We start from the raw sequence: 26,408 nt of genomic DNA, 5'->3' as shown, positions 1-26,408 counted from the left end.
TTACTATTATGAGCATATAGGAACTCCCATATGGCCTTTCATTTGGCACCATGATCTTTGACCTTGAATGACCCTGAAAGGTCAAACTCTAGGCCATGGATTTTCAGAGGACTGTAACTTGAAAACGGTTGATGGGAGACATATAATTTACCCTTATCAACTTATAGGAAGTGCCATATGGGCTTTCATTTGGCACCATGATCTTTGACCTTGAGTGACCTTGAAAGGTCAAACTGAAGGTCAGGGGTTTTCAAAGGGCTATAACTTTAAAATGGTTCATGATAGCCAGATGTTTACCATTATCAACATATAAGAAGTCCCATATGGGCTTTCAGTTGCCGCCATGACCTTTGACCTCAAATGACTTTGAAATGTCAAACTCAAGGTCATGGATTTTCATAGGACTATAACCTGACAGCTGATGATTGAGAAATATTACCATTATCAACATATAGGTATAAAATAAGTGCTGCCGGACGAGGTTTGTTTTGCCTAGCAGCACTTGTTGACGTCTTGCACTAAAATTGCAACAAATCTTCGCATATGGTGCCTTGAAATGTCACAGCGTCTGCCATCGCCAAATTTCCTACAGAACGAAAACAGTGGAAAGTAGATTAAGTTGTAAATGCAGAGGTCCGAAGGGCGTCTTTGAGAAACGTGAAATAGAGAAACAGTTTTCTGAACTAAAATATTGTCGGAAATGTCCAACATTGACCATGTGAAGTTCTTCCTCAGGGCACCACCCACCAAACCGTTATCGTTCATATCATTTATTTCTCCAACTGAACACATCTTAATAAAACTAGAAGTCAAAACAAATGTATTTGAACAATTCCTACAATCTGTTAAAGGCCTGTAAATGATAAGCATCAATAACCAATACGTTTCCACAGAAGCGCATTCCTGTGCCAAAAAGCATAATATCAACAATAAGTAGAACAAACAGGGCCATTTGGATTTAATCTGCTTAATACATAACCTGAATAACTTCAGTCATGTTAGCGTTATTGCAGCATTAATCAAGTTGTTGCGTATTAATGAGTTTTTAGCAAATGCTAATTACTGTCATAGATTCTGCAGCACCCCATTAAATATACAAATTACAGAATTAAAGAGCCAGAGCTTTTCATGATTAATCTTTAAATGGGGGGAAAAACTAATGATGTCTGTGCAAAGTTTCCCCTCAGATTTCACACACTGAAGCCACTTGACAATAAATCAAATTATTTAAGGAAAACCATTTGTAAAATTTAATATATCGGTCTACAATTGCTTGTACTCTGAAAAGAAAATTTGCTGATCTTGACCCCTTCATAGACCTTCAGGGAAAAAAAATGTTTTTAAATGTGTGTGCAGCCACTTAACATTCTGATTCCACAAAGATAAAGAGAGAAATGTGACACTTCAAAGGCAGCCGCAGCAGATAAAACACTTCATTACAAGTAAAATGAAAGAAAAATGAAATATATGAAGACTGCATTATTATGCAGAAGACACAGTTTCGAGTTTGCATCCTGGCTGCGAATCTTCAGCAGAGCTCAAGACACTGAGCGCCATAGCACATCAATGAGGATTAAGATGCAGATCAATCCTCTGCAATGATATTGCATTTTTAAAAATCTTGTCCCCCTCTTTGATTTGTTGGGAGTTGTACACTGACAAAATCATTTAAGGCTCCAAATTAGATGACCATTGATTTTTGCTTAATGCGTTGCTTTGGCTAGATTTCAATATTGCACTGAGTATTTTGTCCCTGAGCATGTTGCTTGTTCATTTCATTATGCCTCATTTCAGCCATTGAGCTCTTTGCTCACATTTATCCAGCCACCAGCGAGCTCGATAAGAACAGCTTGTTCTGAACAAGGAAATCTTTATGTTTTTCCTTTTCCTGCTACTCGATATGTTTCGCCCCGTGACTGACGAAAGGGCTTCAGGAGTGCACAGTGGACTGGCCTTGTCCCAAATGCGTCTGTAAGCAATAGAGTACATCAACATGTGATTGTAAAGAGGTGGCGTGGCTAAAGATATGAGCCGACGGGAATGTCGCTGCTGTTCTTCGGCTCCCTCATTAGTCTGCGGCCATTTATAACGCCAGCAGGCCCAAGGACGAGCTCTCCACTTTGACTGCAGTCATTGATCAATTAGAGAGTCAGCTGAACTCAACTCCAGGCTTGATTTATAAAGATTTATCCGTTTGTCATTATTTAAAGGGGAAAAAAAACCTGGAAACTGCGGTGCTAAATGTTAATAAAGTTGGGGGTTGGTTAGACGAAGGAAATGGCTATTCATTTCTTAAACTGCAAGGTCATACAGGGTCATCCATTTCTGTGCGGGCTTCTTAAGGAAGCCATTTAGTGGGTGTTCTGCATACTATCAGGAGGAAACAAACGCACATGCGACAGAATGAGTCTCAGTGGCTACTGAACAGAGCAAGACTGAATTTATGAAGATGATATTCATTCATATAAGTGAACAAAGGAAAGCTGAGGGGCTTAGTGAACTGCAGAAAACTCTTGGTGAACTGCAGAAAGCTCTTGGTGAACTGCAGAAAGCTCTTGGTGAACTGCAGAAAGCTCTTGGTGAACTGCAGAAAGCTCTTGGTGAACTGCAGAAAGCTCTTTGTGGACTGCAGAAAGCTTTTAGTGAACTGCAGAAAGCTCTTCGTGGACTGCAGAAAGCTTTTTGTGAACTGCAGAAAGCTGTTAGTGATCTGCAGAAAGCTCTTCATGAACTGCTTAAAGGTCTTTGTGGACTGCAGAAAGCTCTTCGTGGACTGCAGAAAACTTTTTGTGGACTGCAGAAAGCTCTTTGTGAACTTCAAAAAGCACTTTGTGAACTGCAGAAAGCTCTTCGTGAACTGCAGAAAGCTCTGAGCACCATCACTGTTTATATCAGACACTCTTTTGTTAACTACACAACAAATTGGGTTGAGCTTAAACCTTTTCTATATACAACTGTGAAGAAGTTGCCATTGGGTTTGACCAAGCACAGGTTTGTCTTTTTTTGGTAATACTTTACTCAGGTTGTATTATCTCTTATATAAAAGTCCTTTATGACACAAAATTGAGAAACAAAAATTCCATAAATTCATGTGTGAACTTTTCACACACAGAGTACACACACCAAATCCGATGCAAATTTTGCAATATTTGACATTCTATATTGTGCTCAATTCATGCTGTTTTGCATCATGACTGCCAGTGGAGTCCTGAGTGAGTTATGGAGTGATAATTATTGACATCCTCTCAAGAAAGGGAGTGTCTTGGACACACCCGCTGCTGGAACGGGTATGACAACAGGGAGAGTTTCATATTTTCGTTCAAGCTGTACAACGATGAGATCAGATAATATTTTAAGATGACTGTGCTGGAGTTCGAGGCTCTCTTGGGTATCCTGACTCCTCAGTTGAGGAGGATACGTACAAACTTCAGCACGTCCATCGATCCTGAACGACGCCTGGCAGTGTGTCTGAGGGAGGTGATTTTCTTAATTTTGGCCCCACAATGGTGATGACTCCACCATTTGGAGGAGCACTCCAAACATGTCAGAGACAAAGTTGTGGAGTTGTTATCCCATGGAGCACTATTAAATCCATTATAGCAAAATGGAAAGAATATGGCACCACTACAAACCTGACAAGAGGTGGCCACCCACCAAAACTCACAGACCAGGCAAGGAGGGCATTAATCAGAGATGCAAGAAAGACGCCAAAGACAACACTGAAGGAGCTGCAAAGATCCACAGCGGAGATGGGAGTATTCAGCCGTCCACTCCACAGAACGGGGCTTTATGGAAGAGTGGCCAGAAAAAAGTCATTGCTTAAGAAAACACGTTTGGAGTTTGCCAAACAGCATGTGGCAGACTCCCCAAACACATGGAAGAAGATTCTCTGCTCAAATGAGACTAAAATGTATCTTTTTGGCCATCATGGGAAATGCCATGTGTGGTGCAAACCCAACACCCTGAGAACACCATTCCTACAGTGAAGCATGGTGGTGGCAGCATCATGCTGTGGGGATATTTTTCATCTGCAGGGACAGGAAAGCTGGTCAGGACTGAAAGAAAGATGGATGGCACGAAATAAAAGGCAATTCTGGAGGAAAACCTGTTTGAGTCGGCCAGAGGTTTGAGACTGGGATGAAGGTTCACATTCCAGCAGGGCAATGACCCTAAACATACTGCTAAAGCTACACTGGAGTGGTTTAAAGGGAAACATTTAAATGTCTTGGAATGACCTAATCAAAGCCCAGACCTCAATCCAGTTGAGAATCTGTGGCATAACTTGAACTTTGCTGGACATCAACACAACACATTTAACTTGAAGGAGTTGGAACGGTTTTGCCTTGAGGAATCCCAGTGGCTAGATGTGCTAAGCTAATAGAAACATACCCCAAGAGACTTACAGCTGTAATTGCAGCAAAAAGTGGCTCTACAAAGTATTGACTTTGGGGTGTGTGTGTGTAAATACCTATGCACACTCCATATTTCTGTTTTTTCATCTTCATTATTGTTTGAGTCACAATTAAAAAAAAAAAGCATCTTTAAGGTTGTAGGCATGTTGCGTAAATCAAATGGTGCCAACCCTCCAAAAATCCATTTTAATTCCAGCTTGTAATGCAACAAAGCAGGACAAACACCAAGGGGGATGAATACTTTTGCAAGACACTGTATTTAATGACCTGCGTGACTGTGTGTAAATATTTGAAATTGAAAATTCAACGGACTTTCCTCTCGCTTCAGGAAATATTCCATCCTGTGGTCCTGACAAACTAAAGAATGTTACCTGCAGCAGCCTCCATTCAGGCTGAGAATATACTCCTAGGCTTTTTATGGTCATAGAAATCTAAAAATATAAGTGTACAAAATAATAAGCATCACTTTTTCCAGTGCTGAACATAATTATATGTGTTTATTTTAAATTCTGTTTTGTGAGAGTCCAGAGTTCAGAGTGAAAGCTCTCAGCGTGCAGTTATCCATACCCTGAACTGCATATAAAGCCCTGTGGAGGGACAAAACAATTAAAAGAATCATTAACCCGAAATGCTAATGAGGTTAATAATTAATGGAAATAAGTAGGAGCCAGTTACCATGATTACAGCAACAAACTGTTAACTGACCTTTACTAGGTTTAATCCATAGAACATTTTTGCACCTCAGTGCAGCGGTGATGGCAATGAGGTCATTTGCTGTTTGTCTCCAATTTTACAATCTAACTGACCGATATGATGATTGAGAGCAATTGATCCTTGCATACATTAAACAATTAAGATGTGAGTTATGTAAACAAATGGCAAGGGTTTTTTTTTTGCATCAGCGGATGAAGCATAACCTATTTTCATTTGGAACGCAATTCTCCAATTATGTTCGTAAACAAAAGTATAATTGCCCTTTGTCTAATCGGGGAAGTCATTAATTTATTAGGCTGTTACAGAGATTGAGAGTAGAATAAAAAGTGTGTTAGTCCACACACACACGGAAAATTTTTTGTCATGGACTTTTATAGAATCAACTCTGCATTTGTGTTGAAGTGATTTGATCATTTGTCGATTTGCTTGTTTGAGAAAAGGCCCTGTACCTGTGAAGTCAGTGTTAACGGGTAGCGTCGAGCTGGGAAAATGGATGTAATCAGTTCCAGTGAAGCGTCTGCCTCTGATGACCTGGCCTTCTGCATCGGAGAATGATACGTCGGTTCTTTCGACGTGGTAGACAGGTGGAGGACCGTTCAGCTCGGCTGGAGCAGCCCACACGATCTCCATCGCGGTCATGTTTAACGGCTTTAGCCGGGGGGCCTTCAGCCCTGCTGGTGCTGTCAGTACAAACAGAAGCGTTTTAGTTTCTTCACATTTTTCCAGACATGCTTTATTTTAAACAAAGAGGCTATAAACAAAAAAAAGTGCTGCTGAAATATTTTAAATGGGGTCCAAACAGCCTTAAAGGATGTAAATGATCATGAACTGACACATTCGCAGTGCATTTAGTCGACTTCGGCCAGTAGCCAAGCCCAACCAGCACCACTAATAAAAGCCCTCTATAGAAAATGAATGTGTTGTCTTCAAAGGTCTGTTGCCAAGCGTGTCATAAATTACATCCAATCAATAGCACTTGAGTCTATATAAATGAAACCCTGATATTTCAACCTCCTGGTGTTGATTTAATAGGTTTTGTGTGAAGTCTTGACAGATGTTCATCGCTTACGACCACACATACAGGTGGGAAAACATTACGTACAAAAGATGAAGCTTGAAGTGGCATGGAACAGGTGAGAGTCGGAGTGTCAAGATGGTTGCATGATTTATTAATATTAGTTCTGTCACAAGTACTCGATTCAACTAAAAACTTAATAAAAATCAATTAAAAGGCTGGGAGGCTGGGAAAATGTCTGAAGGTTCCATAGAGGTACTTCTAAGGCCTTCATTTAAATGGGATTCAGATACCAACATCATCGTCGAGAAGCTACAAACAGAGACCTTATTTCCTTTGGAGAACTCCTGATTATCAAATTAAGCAGCGAAGAGACTTTTCCTGGCAATGTCAGCAAAAAGAGACGACAAAAGTCAGGCCTGGGAATCGTTTCACTTTACTCTATAGCTAAACAACCCGTCTCACCTGGCTGATTTTATTTTATATATTTATATACTTTAACCTCTGTCTTTATCAGCTCAAAATTATTTTAACTTGCCTCCTCGATAACACATTTAGACATCTGCATCTGATCATTTCATGATACCTACAGTGATGCTTGAAAGTTTGTGAACCCTTTAGAATTTTCTATATTTCTGCAGAAATATGACCTAAAACATCATCAGATTTTCACACAAGTCCGAAAAGTAGACAAAGAGAACCCAGTTAAACAAATGAGACAAAAATATTATACTTGGTCATTTATTTATTGAGGAAAATGATCCAATATTACATATCCGTGAATGGCAAAAGTATGTGAACCTCTAGGATTAGCAGTTAATTTGAAGGTGAAATTAGAGTCAGGTGTTTTCAATCAATGGGATGACAATCAGGTGTGAGTGGGCACCCTGCTTTATTTAAAGAACAGGGATCTATCAAAGTCCGATCTTCGCAACACGTTTGTGGAAGTGTATCATGGCACGAACAAAGGAGATTTCTGAGGACCTTAGAAAACGCATTGTTGATGCTCATCAGGCTGGAAAAGGTTATAAAACCATCTCTAAAGAGTTTGGACTCCACCAATCCACAGTCAGACAGATTGTGTACAAATGGAGGAAATTCAAGACCATTGTTACCTTCCCCAGGAGTGGTCAACCAACAAAGATCACTCCAAGAGCAAGGTGTGTAATAGTCGGCAAGGTCACAAAGGACCCCAGCGTAACTTCTAAGCAACTGAAGGCCTCTCTCACATTGGCTAATGTTAATGTTCATGAGTCCACCATCAGGAGAACACTGAACAACAATGGTGTGCATGGCAGGGTTGCAAGGAGAAAGCTACTGCTCTCCAAAAAGAACGTTTTTCCTCGTCTGCAGTTTGCTAAAGATCATGTGGACAAGCCAGAAGGCTATTGGAAAAATGTTTCATGGACGGATGAGATCAAAATAGAACTTTTTGGTTTAAATGAGAAGCGTTATGTTTGGAGAAAGGAAAACACTGCCTTCCAGCATAAGAATCTTATCCAATCTGTGAAACATGGTGGTGGTAGTATCATGGTTTGGGCCTGTTTTGCTGCATCTTGTCATGCTCCGCCCCGGAGATTACTTATCTCCCAAGTCAGGGCTAATCCGGATCCGGGACAGGAATTCTATCTTGCCTGCATTCACTTCCTGGTTTTCTTTGCTGTGTATATAAATGCCGTTCTCAGACAGGGACTTTGCCAGAACGTGTTGTCAGCTTTTCTCACCATTTCTGTGCCCTTTATGCTTTCATGGTTTTTTGCTCTCTAGCTTGCTTGTTTCTTGTCACAGTTTTTGCACTAACATTTTGTCTTTTTCATGTTTTTTGTGCTAGCGTTTTTTTTATCCTTGCCTGCCTCATTTTTTGTCTCAAAGTTTTTGTCCGGACTATTTTTCATGTCTTTTGCACTAGCGTTTTTGTCTTTGCCCGCCTCGTTTTTTTGTCAATTTTTTTCATCTCTTTTTTCCTGGACTATTTTTACTATTTGTTTTTTCTATACTGTTTGTTTACCTTTTTTGCCATGCCTGTTCCCTGGATTAAATCACATTATTTTATTGTGTGTTCTGCTTCTGGATCCTAATCTCACCACACCTCCACTACCCCTAACAGTACATTCTGGCCAACATGGATCCAGCAGAACTGACCCATCTGAGAGCGGCTATACAGCAGCAAGGAGCTCTCCTTGGGACCCACCAACAGGAGCTCCAAGAGATTACCCAGAACATCTCCACCCTGTCCAATTCACTCAACCTTCTAGCCATACAACTCCAGCACTCCTAAAGGCCTCTGCATGCTCTTGTGACAAGGCTTTCGCAGATAGCTTTTCGCAGACAGTTGTAATTTATCGTTGAGCATGGAGTAATAGGCGTGCGCGATGTTATTCACCGCCACAACGCAAGGGGGCGCGAAGTCACGAAATCGCTAGGAGTAGTTGGTGGGTGTGGTTAGTGGAGTGTTTATCCTCCGGTTACTTATAATGACTAGAACTGGAGTCGTATAGATGTCCGTACTTCCTCACTTCCTCGATCAACTGCTCTTCGTGCTGCTCCATCTTCGCTGGTGTTTTTAAAAATGGCGGTAGTGAAAACAAACCAAACCGGGAAAGTAGGGAAGCGGAAGTGCGTGTACAGCGGATGTAGAGTGGACCAATCAGAGCCCTCTTGTCTGCGACGCTGTCTGCGAGGCTTCTGCGGTGGTCACAATTTTTGGGAGGTGCGCGCAGAGCGTCTGCGAAGGTGGGGGGGCTACGCAGACGCTATCTGCGACGCCGTCTGCGAGGACTGGGTTGTCAGCATAAATTGGCCTTAAGCCGTGCCTACCCAGCCGCCTCCTTCTTCACCTCCTGCCACCGCCGCTCTCCACGAACCGAGACTCCCTTCGCCTCAGCCCTACAGTGGAGAACCAGGTACCTGCAGATCTTCTTTGTCTCAATGTTCACTGATCTTGGAGCTACAACCTCTGGCTTTCCCCACAGAATGCTCCTGGGTAGCCTATACCATCACGCCCCTCACCGGCAAGGCCAGGTAATGGGGAACAGTGGTCTGGGACGCCGATGCATCCTTTTGTTCTAGCTTCAAAGAAGTCTCTGAGGAAATGAGGCGAACATTCGACTGCTCTCTGTCCAGCCAGGAGGCGGCTAGGGAGCTCATGGAGCTGCAGCAGGGGTCCCGATCTACCTCAGATTACGCCATCGAGTTCTGGACATTGGTGGCATCATGCAGTTCGAACGAGAGTGCTCAGGTCAACGAGTTCCTACATGGCCTGTCCAACACCATTAAGGATGAACTAGTCTCTCGGGAACTGCCGTTGGACCTCTCCAGCCTCATGGACCTTGCCAATCTCATCGACGCTCGGATTCAACAATGGAGGAGAGAGAAGAGCCACCCCAACTTCACCACCTCTCCACCTTCCGTCTCGTCCGTCGAACCCATGCAGGCAGATCGGGTACGGATATCAGCAGAGGAACGACTGCAGCGGTGGAGCACGGGGGCCTGCTTCTACTGCAGTCAGCAAGGACACATCTGCCGAGCCTGCCCGCTAAAAGGATGAGCCCACCAGTGAATCGAGGGGCGGTGGGCAATGCTCGGAACCAGTCCCCTGCTGACTGACCATTGTTCCCTGTTATCATCACCCACAACAACCGGCATCGCCATCTTCAGGCACTCGTCGACTCGGGGGTGGATAGGAACCTGATCTGCTCCATTACCGCCAAGGATCTCGGAATCCCGTTACTCGCCCTCGAGGTCCCTCTCACTGTCCTGACACTCAATGGCACTGGCTTGACCACCATCACTCACCTTACCACCCTGCTCACCTTAAGGATTTCAGGCAATCACTCTGAAACTATTCAATTTCACGTCATGAACGACCCTCACGTTCCCGTCATTCTCGGACTACCTTGGCTGATGCAGCACAAACCTCACTTAAATTGGACTAATAACACCATCCTAGGCTGGAGTGCTTCCTGCCTGGCCTCCTGCCTGAACTCCGCTCTGCCTCCCGCCAAACCACCACAGCCCTCAGCCAGCGAGTTTCCCGACCTCTCTCATGTGCCTCCAGAATATCTAGACCTTAAGTTAGTTTTCAGTAAGACCCGAGCAGTGTCCCTCCCTCCTCACAGACCCTATGACTGTGGTATCGACTGTGGTATCCTGCCCAGGACAGCACCACCCAAGGGATGCTTCTACTCTCTTTCTCCCACCGAAAGACAAGCCATGGAAAAATACATCACCGAGTCACTGGCAGCTGGGATCATCTGCCCTTCCTCCTCCCCAGCAGGGGCAGGGTTCTTCTTCGTTGAAAAGAACAAGTCACTCCGCCTCTGCATTGACTATCAGGATCTCAAAGCTATCACAAATCAAGAATCGTTATCCACTACCGCTCATGACCAGGGCCTTCGGACTACTCCAGGAAGCCAAAGTGTTTACTAAACTGGACTTACGCAATGCCTACCATCTCATTAGGATCAGGGAAGGGGACGAGTGGAAGATGGCCTTTAACACCACCACAGGCCACTATGAGTACCTCGTGGTCCCTTTCGGCCTGACCAACGCGCCCGCGGTCTTCCAGGCATTAGTTAACGATGTCTTGAGGGACTTCCTTGACACCTTTGTCTTCATGTACCTGGATGACATCCTGTTTTTCTCTCACTCCCTGGAAGAATATCGGGGTCATATCCGGCAGGTCCTCCAATGCCTGCTAGAAAACAAGCTGTTCGTCAAGGCGGAGAAAAGCAAGTTCCACCAAAGCTCTGTCTCGTTCCTGGGGTTCATCAACTCTCCGGCGAAGATTCAGATGGACCCCCTCAAGCTGGAGGCAATCGCTGACTGGCCCACCCCATCTTTGAGATGAGAGCTCCAGCGCTTCCTGGGGTTCACAAACTTCTACAGGCGCTTCATCCGTGACTTTAGCACAGTGGCAGGACCTCTCTCAGCCCTGACCTCAACCAAGACCCAGTTCAAGTGGAGGGAGGAAGCAGAGAAAGCCTTTTCCATGCTCAAGCACAGGTTTACCACAGCACCCATTCTCACCATACCCAATCCAACCAAGCAGTTTATCGTAGAGGTCGACACTTCCGAGTCAGGGGTCGGAGCCATTCTCTCCCAGAGGGCCAGTGACAACAAGGTCCACCCGTGCTCCTTCTTCTCCCACTGGCTGTCCCCAGCCGAACGTAACTACGAACATTGGTGACAGAGAGCTACTGGCTGTGAAGCTAGCTTTGGAGGAGTGGAGGCACTGGCTCGAGGGGTCTGATCTCCCCTTCCTAGTCTGGACTGACAATAAAATGTTTTGTTGCATCTTGTCATGCTCCGCCCTGGACTTCCACTCCGGAGATTACTTATCTCCCAGGTCAGTGCTAATCCGGATCTGGGACAAGAATTCCATCTTGCCTGCATTCACTTCCTGGTTTTCTTTGCTGTGTATATAAACATCGTTCTCAGACAGGGACTTCGCCAGAACGTCTCATCAGTTTTTCTTGCCATTTCTGTGCCCTTTATGCTTTCATGGTTTTTTGCTCTCTAGCTTGCTTGTTTCTTGTCATGCTTTTTACACTAACGTTTTGTCTTTTTCATGTTTTTTGTGCTAGCATTTTTTGTCCTTGCCTGCCTCATTTTTTGTCTCAAAGTTTTTGTCTGGACTATTTTTCATGTCTTTTGCACTAGCATTTTTGTCCTTGCCCACCTCATTTTTTGTCAAGTTTTTCATCTCTTTTTTTCCTGGACTATTTTTGCTATTTGTTTTTTCTATACTGTTTGTTTACCTTTTTTGCCACACCCTTTCCCTGGATTAAATCACATTATTTTATTGGATTACTGTCTGTGTGTTCTGCTTCTGGATCCTAATCTCACCACACCTCCACCACCCCTAACACATTTAGGCCAGGACAGCTTGCCATCATTGATGGAACAATGAATTCTGAATTATACTAGCAAATTCTAAAGGAAAATGTCCATTAACTGAATCTCAGGAGAATGTGGGTCATGCAGCAAGACAACGACCCAAAGCACACAAGTCGTTCTACCAAAGAATGGTTAAAGAAGAATAAAGTTAATGTTTTGGAATGGCCAAGTCAAAGTCCTGACCTTAATCCAATCGAAATGTTGTGGAAGGACCTGAAGCGAGCAGTTTATGTGAGGAAACCCACCAACATCCCAGAGTTGAAGCAGTTCTGTACGGAGGAATGGGGTAAAATTCCTCCAAGCCGGTGTGCAGGACTGATCAACAGTTACCGGAAACATTTAGTTGCAGTTATTGCTGCACAAGGGGGTCACACCAGATACTGAAAGCAAAGGTTCACATACTTTTGCCACTCACAGATATGTAATATTGGATCATTTTCCTCAATAAATAAATGACCAAGTATAATATTTTTGTCTCATTTGTTTAACTGTGTTCTTTTTATCTACTTTTCGGACTTGTGTGAAAATCTGATGATGTTTTAGGACATATTTATGCAGAAATATAGAAAATTCTAAAGGGTTCACAAACTTTCAAGCACCACTGTACAGAATTGTTTAAATGATAAAAAAAAAATTAAAATGCACCACTGAAGGCAAATTACACCAAATTTAATCACAGCTCAGATGCCTAATGCCATTGCAAACTGGTTGCTGTCAAATTAAACTGGCACACAGTTCCAAGTCTTGGAGTAACTGCACATTTCACTGACAGTGAATGCTGCCCGAGGTAATTACACCATTATTGCAAGGCGTCGAGTGAGAGTTAAATTTTAGAAAACAATTCAGGCTTGTAGTACTTGAGTCCGACTCGTGCCCTATTTTAAGGACTTGTGACTTGACTTGGACTTGAGCACTGAAGACTCAGACTTGGACTCGGACTCGTGCATTAACTGCATTCGGACTCGTAAATTGGAGAAAATATATTTATATCTAGATTAATTTTTATACTAATTTTGTGCAAGAGAATGCACATTCACCTGTTCATACATCATGTTGAGGAACAAACTAACATTAATGGCGCTAAAATGCCTGGAGAGAACACCCCTAGGATTGTTTGCTTTGCTTATACAGACTTCTCGTGCAGTGGGAAAAATGCACTGCTGTGTGTTCCATATGTAGAAGAACTATCGAGGAGACAACAGGGATGACCTTGAATTTTAATCATCATTTGGTAAGACTCCACCCAGAGAAGTAAGGGGCAAGCTATGTTCATTGCTCTGTTGATAGCGGGGCTTGCTTGCTGACCGATGAACTAGCTAGTGTTAACCCTCTCTCATATTATTTGCCCTATTGATAGTGGGCAGGACTTCCTGAACAATGAACAATCTTTTCATCTGTAGCCTATTAACTAAAATGGGGTAGTCAAACAGTAATGTTAGTCCAATACAGTAGCAGAGACACTTTCACATAAAGGCAGCAACAGCCACCGTCAAATGGTGTAGTTGGAATCTTGTTCTCGGACTCAACTCGAAACTTTCTTTCATGACTTGGACAGTGCTGTAGTCAAGTCACTAAACCTCGAGTCCGAGTCCAGTCTTGAGTCCCCAGTGTTCAAGTCTGAGTCAAGTCCAAGTCATTAAAAAAAATTCGAGTCCAGTCTGAGAACAACACTCCAACCGCACCATTTGACAGTGGCTGTTTTAGTGCCATTAACATTAGTTTGTTCCCAAACATGACGTATAAACAGATGAATGTGCTTCTCTTTGTCAGGGAGTGCAAAGTATTCTGTCAGAGATGGTTGGGAGATGGATATAAGTGCAGAAGGTGTGTTTATTAATACAAGTGAAGACACAAACAATCCAGAATAACAGGCAAAATCGTAAAACAGTGAAACAGGCAATGGGTCAAACGAGGCACAAACAGGCTATCGTAGACTCGGCAGAATCAAAGTCAAGAAACAGGAAATCAGGGATCAGGAAACCAAACAAGGAAATAAGGCTCAGTAATGTGTCAGCAATGCAACTCAATACTTTGCAAAGTAAGTGTGTCTTCACAGTTTTTATAGAGGCGCGCTGATTGCGCCTCAATCCTGTGCAGGTGTGAGAGTCCGCTTGGCACGTGCGCTGTCCGGAACGTGCCCGAGAGTCTATCTGATGCGCATGCCAAGGTGCGCAGGTGTGACACTATTGCATGAAATTAGTAAAAAAAATGCATGTCGATATAAATATCTTTACCAAATTATTATGGCATGTTACAAAAAATAAAGAAAAAATCCGAGTCCTCGTCTCCAATTTACGAGTCCAAATGCAGTTAATGCTCAAGTCCAAGTCAAGTCACAAGTCTTTAAAATTAGGGCATGAGTCAGACTCGAGTACTACAAGCCTGGACTTGGACTTGACTCGGACCTGAACACTTGGGACTCGAGACTGGACTCGGACTCGAGGTTTAGTGACTTGACTACAACACAGATACAGCTGAATACGTGATGAGACTCTGCCATTTGATTTATACTAATGAAGAATCATTAACTACTCCACATCAAATAAGTTTCATGATGAATGATTAAAATTAGCTGGCCATATTTGTTCCATGAATATTTGATATTCTCATGCTGGTCTAGCGGTGAAGGTAAACACTGCATTTATCAGATTAATAAGTAAACCACATGCCCGAAGCACAACTGGAAACAGGTCCAGCTCTGTCACTGTGTTCGCCATTTTAACAAAGCAGCCTTGAATTTTCTCGGCAAATCCCCCGAGCTGAACTATAATACTTACTTGCAGCATTTATGTAGTATTGATTTATGCATAATTGTCCCAACCTTCCAGAGAGGGAGAAATATGCATGGCACAGTTCAAGTCAATGTGATGTGTACAGGCCCATGTACACATGTACAGCTTCCCTTTATGGCTTGTAATATACATAAAACATTACCATCAACTCTTGATTAGCTGTTTGCTTTACAAAAAGATCAATAACATCAGTCTGGCTCCCTTTTTAAAATTCTGAAGGCTTACACAATCCCTGTCCTCATCAGTGCCTTCAAAAAATGAGTTATTATGCTTTTTAGCAGTGACCGGGGTTCTCCTGGACTGACAGCTGAGGTCCTGCAACTTTGCAATATTGTCTCACTGTCACTTTCAGCTTAATGCATGACTACATGTCAGATCAGACGTTAGAGCTGATTATAGAAACTCTTAGCTGGGCCATAATCGTACAGCAATTCAAAAATTCACAGACATGAGTTACAAGTCTGGAGAAGAATAATTTGAGGTATTGAGAGATTAATCTGGATGTTGACTCATACTGCCTTTCTCACATATATTATCAGAGGGGAACTGCAGCCATTCTACTCTGAGGAGACAAACCCAGACACCAATGCTACTTGAACTTAGAAAGGGAGAAGTCCAAATTTGGTATAATTTTTTTTTTTACCTCTGTGTGTACAAGCTACAAAGAAAAGAACAAGATCAACTGTGAGCTACTGCTCACTTATGTATACCCCCACTCTCGCTTATATCAGAAAGCAAGCAATCGAAGGAACATTCTTATGAATGTTGACGTCAACAAATAATTAACCCTGAAACAAGTAAGTAAAGAGCAGTGTTCTCCCCAGGTATTTCAAATAGCATCCTGGTAAACTGGCATTTTGAAATAGCATTTTGCTTCTTGAAATAGCGTTAAAATCCACGCTATGTGTTTTGTAAATATTCAGTCGGTAAACAGGAAGTTGATGTGCAACAGATCTGAAAACAGTATACACAGTACAGAACCCCAAGCTGAAGCTCATTACCAAATATCAAGCAGTTGTGATTTGTAGTTGCTGAGAAAAGTGTTATGAAATTTTGTAAATCCACCCTACATGTTTCGTAAATACATTCAGTTGGTAAACAGGAAGTTGATGTGCAACAGACCTGAAAACGGTATACACGGTACAGAACCCCAAGCTGAAGGTTGGTACCAAGTACCAAATGACTATGATTTGTGGTTGCTGAGAAAAAGGGTGTTTCGGACAGACGGAGAATTGGACAGATGTAAAAAACCAGTATACCCCTGCTCCGAATTTTAATCTTAAAAAGAAAAGAAAAGCCACAATCATGGCTAGAGATTTAACAATTGAATAGGCATGTAATGATACACCATGCAATGTTACATCACAATACAATTTTATGATGATTTGAATCGATTAAATAAAAAATTAATCATGGTGATTATTATCAGGCTGCATAATCGCTTATTTTTTTAGCTGTAATTGTGTTGGTTAGACAGCAGAGGGCGTAATAATTAAATAATATTGGCTGGCGTTGAGTGGTATATCATATATTCCATTCAGCTAGCATGATATTGTATGAGTTGAAGACGAGTAGCTGAATGGAATATATCTGATATACCACAAAAAAAAGCCAGCCAGGATTATTATTATTATTATACATTCCTTTCGGGTGTTCAACACATCTTTCTCTTTCAAAATTCTCTCAACACCTTCTGTATTTAACAAAGCAAACCTGGCAGCCATGTTTTTTTACGAATTGTCACAGTCACTCGCTAGTGTGGAAGCTTTATGTCTCTGATGTCTCATCTCATCTCATTATCTCTAGCCGCTTTATCCTTCTACAGGGTCGCAGGCAAGCTGGAGCCTATCCCAACTGACTACGGGCAAAAGGCAGGGTACACCCTGGACAAGTCGCCAGGTCATCACAGGGCTGACACATAGACACAGACAACCATTCACACTCACATTCACACCTACGCTCAATTTAGAGTCACCAGTTAACCTAACCTGCATGTCTTTGGACTGTGGGGGAAACCGGAGCACCCTGAGGAAACCCACGCGGACATGGAGAGAACATGCAAACTCCACACAGAAAGGCCCTCGCCGGCCCCAGGGCTCGAACCCAGGACCTTCTTGCTGTGAGGCGACAGCGCTAACCACTACACCACCGTGCCGCCCCTGTCTCTGATGTACGACGTTATATTGTCTTGACAACCATGCAATACTGTAAAACATATTCAGCGCTCATTCTCCATAGGGTAGAGTGATGTAATACATGTAGGATAAGCGATATGCTAACAATATTGCATGCTATCAAACCAAATGAATGAAACCTGCGAGAAGGGAATAGAACATGTTTTTATTCCATGGAAAAGTGTCCTGGATGTATAATAATGAACAATCGTGAGAACATGTGACTTCACTGTAGGTGGAAGTAACACCGCTCTAATGTCATGAAAACACACAAAAAACAGATGTAAAGTGTGAAAGAGTTGCTGTGTGATTGGCTACAAATAGATTTAACAAGAAATCAGAGCGGGCGGCACGGTGGTGTAGTGGTTAGCGCTGTCGCCTCACAGCAAGAAGGTCCTGGGTTCGAGCCCCAGGGCCGGCGAGGGCCTTTCTGTGCGGAGTTTGCATGTTCTCCCCGTGTCCGCGTGGGTTTCCTCCGGGTGCTCCGGTTTCCCCCACAGTCCAAAGACATGCAGGTTAGGTTAACTGGTGACTCTAAATTGACCGTAGGTGTGAATGTGAGTGTGAATGGTTGTCTGTGTCTATGTGTCAGCCCTGTGATGACCTGGCGACTTGTCCAGGGTGTACCCCGCCTTTCGCCCGTAGTCAGCTGGGATAGGCTCCAGCTTGCCTGCGACCCTGTAGAAGGATAAAGCGGCTAGAGATAATGAGATGAGATGAGATGAAGAAATCAGAGCTCTCTGTTTTCACAGACTGTTGAAAGATAAAGAAAAGAGAAGCAAATGGAGGCAGAAGTTTATTAAGAAAAGGAAAATTTGTTATTCACTTGTTATTTTCAATCAAATCATATTTTTATTAATTGTTGATTATATTTTACTCCAACCTTTACAAATGTGGGTAAATAATTATTGTTGGTTATTAAGAAAATGAAACAAAAGTTTTTTTTCTTAATTTAACAAAAGGAATATTTAAGTCGATAAACAATAGAAAAATAAATGTTGCTTTTTGGTAAAAAAAAATTCTTCATTTAATTTTTTCCCAAAGATATTGTGGGAAAATTGAATCATCAACCTATTATCATGAAACGAATCAAATCATAAATTGGGTGAATCATTAAATGCCTATAAGTGATTATATCGAGTGTATGTTGATGGAGCTAAAGCGAATACCTGTAGGTATTGAGGTATTTCACCTGACATCACAGGGTCACGTGACGCCCCGGTGTCCGCCATTTTGAACGTCAAGCTACATACTAACGCTGCAGACAGAGAGGGAGAACCAGCTTGAAAAAAAACGTGTTACAGACACCTAGAATAGATTAATTTGTCAGTAAGCACTCTATAAATAACCATGGTGTTTGCTTGTTGTGCTGTGGGCTGCCACAACAGACAGGGACAGCGTGCAGGACGCTCCTTTTACCGGTTTCTAGTGATGGGAATTTCGGCTCTTTTTCGGGAGCCAGCTCTTTTGGCTCTTCTTACTATAAGGAGCCGGCTCTTTCGGCTCCCAAACGGCTCCTGAGATTTTATTTTTGATTTAATTGCTGCAATTAACTAGTTAATTAATTACATTATTATTTATATTTTATCAATAGGATGTTTTCCATTTTATTTTTTAGTTTTTGTAGCCATTGTAAAGCTTTGTAAAGTATAGCAGTGTAACAATGTTCTAGCTACAGAAATAAAACTTACTTACCAATTAATAAATTATTTTCCACAAACATAATGCAAAACTGTGTTATATTACCAATATAAAATACACAGCTGATTTTCCCCTCCTCAGGTGCCTCACAGACTCCTCTCCCCTGTGCTCCACAGCTTTAAGCATTACACCAATTTTCGTATTTTCGCAGCTGTGAATGACATCAACCCCCCCAACCAAAAAAAGTAGGCGTACACCATGCTACTTTTTTTCCTTTGAATGGTAATAGACAACACAAAGACGCAATCGGACAGCAACTTTTTTTGTGAAAGTCTCTCTCTCTGAGGCACCTAAGGACAAAAAACTAATTCGGCTCCCACCGAAGAGCCGGCTCCCGTCGTTCACTTCAAAGAGCCGGCTCTTTGAACCGGATCGTTCGCGACCGACACATCACTACCGGTTTCCTACTGACCCAGACAAGAGGGCCAAATGGATTGCAGCTGTGAAGAGACAGGATTGGGAGCCAACAGAGTACTCCAGACTTTGCAGTCATCATTTCATTTCAGGTTAGTTTATCAGTTAACGCAATTTTGATAAAATATATAGCAAAAAGTAAATGGGTCAGTGTTTGTTAACCCATCTGAGCAGTGAAACAAGGCAGTGTTAATTTGTCTAGGGTTGCATGTAGCAGACATCAGACATAAAACGCAATAACAGAGGCTAGAAAGAAACGGGACACAGAAATAAATAAACAGGGCTCCATACCAAGGCTGGGTACAGTGTTTGTGATAAAAGACAGATCCAATTTAACACGAATCACAGCTTACTTTCTTGTTAAAAAGTGCAAAGGTCTCCACCATCTCATACCGCCTTGCACTGAAGGACTTAAGCGTGCCGTCCAAAATGGCTGCGTCACGTGACTTGGTCACGTGGGTGAAATACCTCAATAGTATAACTAAGTGCTACTTTGTTTACCGTTGATGTTGTGAGCAGACATTTTAATTTGACATCACATGCTGAAATCGGGGTTGAGGAGACCTTCTTGATTTTCAGAGTAGAAATTAGGGAGTCAGAACAGTTGACGGGATATTCTTTGTTTTTTCCGAGCTGGAGGTCGGTGATTGCAAGTTGTGAGTTTTAGTCGAACATATCACAAAACGATCAAATAATTTCTGACCTCCAACAAGGAAAAAACAAAGAAAACACCTCCTCAGCATGAAATTCCTACTTGAGAACTCTGGACTGTCTCTTCAACATCAAGTTCAGCTCATAATGTCAAATCAACATGACTTCCCACAGCATGAAACGGAAACCAAGTAGCACATCTTAGCTCATGTTGTACAGTGTCTTGCAAAAGTATTCATTCCCCTACATGTTTGTGCTGTTTTGTCGCATTACAAGCTAGAATGAAAATGGATTTTTGGGGGTGAGCATCAATTGATTTACACAATGTGCCAACCACTTTAAAGGTGAAAATTGTTGTTTTATTGTGACACAAACAATAATTAAGATGAAACAACAACAACAACAACAACAAAACCCAGAGATCTGGAGTGTGCATAGGTATTCACCCTCCAAAGTCAATACTTTGTAGAGCCACCTTTTGCCTCTTGGGGTATGTCTCTATTAGCTTAGCACATCTAGCCACTGGGATTTTTGCCCATTCCTCAAGACAAAACTGCTCCAACTCCTTCAAGTTAGATGGGTTGCGTTGGTGTACAGCAATCTTCAAGTTATGCCACAGATTCTCAATTGGATTCAGGTCTGGACTTTGATTAGACCATTCTAAGACATTTAAATGCTTCCCTTTAAACCACTCCAGTGTAGCTTTAGCAGTATGTTTAGGGTCTTTGTCCTGCTGGAATGTGAAGATTCATCCCAGTCTCAAACTTCTGGTTGACTCAAACAGGTTTTCCTCCAGAATTGCCCTGTATATAGTGCCATCCATCTTTCCTTCAGTCCTGACCAGCTTTACTGTCCATGCAGATGAAAAATATCCCTACAGCATGATGCTGCCACCACCATGCTTCACTGTAGGAATGGTGTTCTCAGAGTGTTGGGTTTGTGCCACACATGGTGTTTCCCATGATGGCCAAAAAGTTCAATTTTAGTCTCATTTGTACAGAGAATCTTCTTCCATGTGTTTGGGGAGTCTGCCACATGCTGTTTGGCAAACTCCAAACGTGTTTTCTTAAGCAATGACTTTTTTCTGGCCACTCTTCATTAAAGCCTCGTTCTGTGGAGTGTACGGCTTAAAGTGATCCTATGGACAGATCCTCCCATCTCTGCTGTGGATCTTTGCAGCTCCTTCAGTGTTATCTTTGGTTTCTTTGCTGCATCTCTGATTAATGCCCTCCTTGCCTGGTCTGTGAGTTTTGGTGGGTGGCCTTCTCTTGTCAGGTTTGTAGTGGTGCTATATGCTTTGCATTTTACAATAATGGATTTAATAATGCTGCATGGGATATTTTTTTATAGCCCAACCCTGATCTATACTTCTCCACAACTTTGTCTCTGACCTGTTTGGAGGCTCCTTGGTTTTCATGTTGCTTGCTTAGTATTGTTGCAGAGTCAGGGTCCTTCCAGAACAGGTTGATTTATACAGACGTCATGTGACAGATCATGTGACACTTTGCACACAGGTGGATCTTAATCAACTAATTATGTGACTTATGAAGTGAATTGGTTGGCTCAGCTCTTATTTAGGGGTTTCATACGAAAGGGGGTGAATACCTATGCACACTCCAGATTTCTGTTTTTTCATCTTAATTATTGTTTGTGTCACAGTAAAACAACAATTTTCATCTTTAAAGTGGTAGGTATGTTGTGCAAATCAAATGATGCTAACCCTGTAAAAATCCATTTTAATTCCAGCTTGTAATGCAACAAAACAGGACAAACACCAAGGGGGATGAATACTTTTGCAAGACACTGTATGTACACACGTATTCAGTTGTGTAACACTGACTATACAGTTTTCCATTTTGTTGTATTCTTACTTTCGATGTTGTGTTTTGTTGTTACAGTTTTAGCCTGTTAATGTGTTTCGCGCTTACGGACCACCGAGGATTGTTCCAGTCTACATATTTACACATAGTCTGCAAAGCTTTAAGACCCAAACGCAATTAAATTCACCCATACACACGGTAAGCGTTTTACCGTCTACACTGTGGATAACGCTCGTTACACACTACTTGTTCCGGCACTGAACGAAATGCGACGCCGTTCCATTGAACCCAGCGGAAGCAGCTGCTGACTGCTCCGTTTGAACAGATGGTAATTCAGTCTAATGGTGCATCTGTATAATAACGATGGGCACTGTGTATACAGACAGTCATAAAAACAAAGTAAGGATCACATAAATTGCAATCATCAACATCAAAGTCCTGTCAGAGTTACCAAATGGGTCTGGGACAAGGATAAAAGAGACAAGTGGACCACGGGTTTGCCAAAGCGTGTGTGAGAGTGATTCAACCAATCTGAGACAACCATAAGAGAAAAACATTAAATCAGGGTAAAGAGAAAAATCAGACATTTCAAAGCTCGTATACGCAAAAACATGTTGCTCATTTGATATCCCAAAAGCATTGTTTGGCGAATGGCAGCAAAAAGCAAAAACACACACACACACACATTCCTACTATGATGTGATGAAAATATGTGCAGTGGCGAGGCGACAAATGTGCGTCTGTCGTATGGACGAAGCAATAACATGCAGCACAGCATATTGAGCTGACCATATCTTTCTGTGGCGCCAGGAGCCTGACGGATTCATGTCCATCATTTCCCACAGTATCAATTAAGGGCCCTTGAAGGCTGCGTGATTTGTGCCTCTGTTATTAAACCCCACTAATTCGTCCTACTTACATATTCTGTATAAATCTCCATGAGTGGTGTTTGATTCATGGTGTTCATGGGGAGCTCGCCAGCACATTTTTCTCCTTGTAATTAACAGTAAATTGTTTTTACTGCCGAGCGATGAATTCAGCTGCAAATGGGCAAGTGTACGAGCTGAGCGTCGAACTCCGGCAGGAGGGTTGAGGGAGTCATTAAGTCATCATATAAGGTGAGATGTAGATGGTTAATAAGGACAGGAAAAGGGGAAGAAGCATGCACAAGCCCACATTGCTTCAGGCTGGACTGAATGTCTCAGTGGAACAAAGAAAGAGAGAGAGAGAGAGAGAGAGAGAGATAGAGAGAGAGAGAAGAGGCAACGCTCAGGATGTATGTTCTTATGATGAAAATGGCTTGATGACATACTTTCCAAATCAGTCTGAATGCCTGAACCAATTTCTCCCAACTTTCTCACCCATTTCCAAAGTCCGAAAATAGTCAAGATAACCTGAGAGTAAATCTCAAATAGCTTTCATTCATATTCCTCAGGGATGAAAAGCCTTCCAGGTTCAACTCCGAGCATCCCGAGCTACGTTCGCTTCAGTTCACTGGGAGGTTCGCACACTTCCTGCTGCACTGCTGAGAATTAACGGTGCCACCAGTGTGTCCCTCAGTAGCTACTGTACGTCCTGTCCTTCCAACAAAGTGATGGGCATCTTCAATTATAGGCTCGTCATTAATATTCAGATGGAAATTAACACGTATTAACACAGACGGAATGAACACACATCACGCACTTCAAATTAATTAAAAAACACTTGTCCCAATTTCTACTCATATGCTGGTTTTGAGTATATCGTATGAAAAGACACACACACAGCACAATGCCTTGACAGAGTTACAGCCTAGGAATGCATCACTAATGACTGTCAGTATATATTATCATAGTTATTAAAGCTTTCACCAGATCTTTGTAATATCGTGGATTTATTCTGGATATCCTGTACAGACATGAAGTTATACAGTACGGTGCAAAAGACTGGAAAGAAATGCTGGAAAACAACGATGGCTTTTAAAAATAAATGAAATTAGATGTGGTCTACTCTACACACCACTAAATTAAAACCGAATCAATATCTGGCATGACAACCGTCTGCTTTTAAATAAGCATCAGCAGTCTTTCAGATAGATTTATGAGAATATTGGCTGCTAAGTTTTTCTGAACATCGACATTAAGTTTTTGGTCTGAAATATGGTCTATTATTTAATACCTTGCTTTCTTTACTGGAAAAACAAAACAAAACAATGGGCCTCATTTATCGATCTTTTAGTAAAGTGCACAGCATGTTCCTGACACAGCTCATTTGCATGTAGTCACGCCCACAAAACTCCATAAAAGGGCAAGTGTGCAGATAGCTGGGAGCATGAAATAATGAGGCTAAAGGCTAAAAGGCAAGAATGGAGGTTATTTTGACTGGTTATGTGCCAATAAAAATATTTTAGAATGTGATTTTTTTAAATAATAATAATAATAATAATTATAGGTTGTGTAGTGGTTAGCACTGTCACCTCACAGCAAGAAGGTTCTGGGTTCAAGCCCAGTGGCCGACAAGGGCCTTTCTGTGTGGAGTTTGCATGTTCTCCCCGTGTCTATGTGGGTTTCCTCTGGGTGCTCTGGTTTCCCCCACAGTCCAAAGACATGCAGGTTAGGCTAATTGGTGGCTCTAAATTGACTGTAGGTGTGAATTTGAGTGTGAATGGTTGTTTGTCTCTATGTGTCAGCCTTGCGATGATCTGGCGACTTGTCCAGGGTGTACCCTGCCTCTCGCCCATAGTCAGCTGGGATAGGTGGATAATGGATGGATGGATAATAATCTCATCTCATTATCTCTAGCCGCTTTATCCTTCTACAGGGTCGCAGGCAAGCTGGAGCCTATCCCAGCTGACTACGGGCGAAAGGCGGGGTACACCCTGGACAAGTCGCCAGGTCATCACAGGGCTGACACATAGACACAGACAACCATTCACACTCACATTCACACCTACGGTCAATTTAGAGTCACCAGTTAACCTAACCTGCATGTCTTTGGACTGTGGGGGAAACCGGAGCACCCGGAGGAAACCCAAGCGGACACGGGGAGAACATGCAAACTCCACACAGAAAGGCCCTCGCCGGCCACGGGGCTCGAACCCAGGACCTTCTTGCTGTGAGGCGACAGCGCTAACCACTACACCACCGTGCCGCCCCTGGATAATAATAATAATAATAATAATAATAAATGAGTGCTAAATCTCCCATCAGCTCAGGTGTTTGTTTTTGGTTTTGACTCAATGGAGATAGATCACCTTGTCACCATCATACAACTAAAAATAAATAAATAAAAACAAGCAAGTTGGGACGGTGTGTTGAAATTAAATTTAAAACTGAAAAACTATGATTTGTAAATACTCTTTGATCTGTATCACACTTAAAACAATACAACAGCACATTATTTGATGTTTTACTTCATGAATTTTATTGTTTTTTCAAAATAAACATTTCAATTTTGATTCTTGCAACACGTTTGAAAAAAAAGTTGGGACAGTAAAGCATTTCCCACTTTAGAACATTTCCATTCCTTCTCCCAACATTTAAAAGATATTTAGGGACTGAAGACACCAAGTGATGAAACGTTTCAGGTGTGATTTTGTCCCATTCTTCCTGTAAACAGGTCTTAATGTGTGTTACAGTACAGGGTCATCACGGTCATATTTTTCATTTCTAAATTCTCCACACATTCTCTATTGGGGACAGAGAGGACACGCCCTCTTCTTCCACAGCCATGCCTTTGTAATGTGTGCAGAATGTGGTTATGCACTGTCTTGTTGAAATTTCCCTCGAAAAGATGTCGTCTTGAAGGCAGCATATGTTGCTCCAAAATCTCAGTGTACTTTTCTGGATGAATGCTCCATCACAGAAGTGTAAGTTACCTTTGCCAAGGGCACTGACACAACCCCATACCATGACACACCCTGGCTTTTGGACTTGTTCCTGGTAACAGTCTGGACGGTCCTTTTCATCTTTGGCCCAGAGCATTTGGCGTCCATTTCTTCCAAAAAAGACCTGGAATACTGATTCGTCTGACCACAATACATGTTTCCACTGTGTGATGATCCATCCCAGATGCCTCCGAGCCCATGTGGTTCTATAAGCTATAGATGAATAATGGTTCTTGACGCAGTGCTGTCTGAGGGATCGGCAATCATGAGTGTTCAGATTAGGCTTGAGCCCTTGCCCTTTATACACCAAAATTCCTCCAGATTCCCTGAATCATTTAATGATATTATGCAAAGTAATGCTATAGCTCATTACTTGCCCTAAATTTCCCTGTCCCAACTTTTTTGGAATGTGTTGCAGGTCTGAAATGCAGGAATGCATGTATATTAACAAATGAAATGAAGTTGACCAACAAAACATGAAATATATGGAGTTCATTCTGTCTACAATGAAATACAAGTCAAAGTAAATTTAGAAATCACTGCTTTATTTATTTATTTATTTTCATTTTCCACATCGTCCCAACTTTTTCTGATTTGGGGTTGTCCAGACAATTGCATTTTCTTATCAAGCTAGCAAGTTAGAATTGATGGTTAATCAGTGAATGTTTATTAACCTGAAGGTTTAGTGCGTCCTGAAGCAGGAAGACTACTCACACACCCTTGTGTGTTACACACTGTCACAGTGAAGCTGTACTCCTCGTAGCTCTTCAGGCCGGTCACAGTGTAGCTCCGCTCGTCTGCTGAGGCGTTGTACAACAGCTGCGGATCACACACACACACACACACGAACACACATATCCATCATACCTAGACATACCTAGATGACCTGATGTATTTGTTCGAAGGGAAAAAAAATGAGAGGACATATATATCCAGGATACTGATGAAAACT

General features: G+C 42.2%; 1 protein-coding gene across 1 annotated transcript in view; it reads right to left on the bottom strand.

Annotated features, from left to right (window-relative positions):
• Positions 1-26,408, bottom strand: part of ush2a (Usher syndrome 2A (autosomal recessive, mild)) — a 500,620-nt gene that overhangs the window by 316,902 nt on the left and 157,310 nt on the right. The window contains exons 19-20 of the mRNA XM_060934842.1: positions 26,131-26,275; positions 5,576-5,806 (exon numbers count right to left, since the gene is read on the bottom strand). Of these exons, the coding sequence (XP_060790825.1) occupies positions 5,576-5,806; positions 26,131-26,275 (376 nt within the window). The remainder of the gene's footprint in view (positions 1-5,575; positions 5,807-26,130; positions 26,276-26,408) is intronic.

Source organism: Neoarius graeffei, chromosome 11 (genome assembly GCF_027579695.1).
Source record: "Neoarius graeffei isolate fNeoGra1 chromosome 11, fNeoGra1.pri, whole genome shotgun sequence".
In the NCBI taxonomy this organism is placed as follows: Eukaryota; Metazoa; Chordata; class Actinopteri; order Siluriformes; family Ariidae; genus Neoarius; species Neoarius graeffei.
Note: the sequence above shows the minus strand (reverse complement) of the source record. Positions and strands in the feature narration are given on the sequence as shown.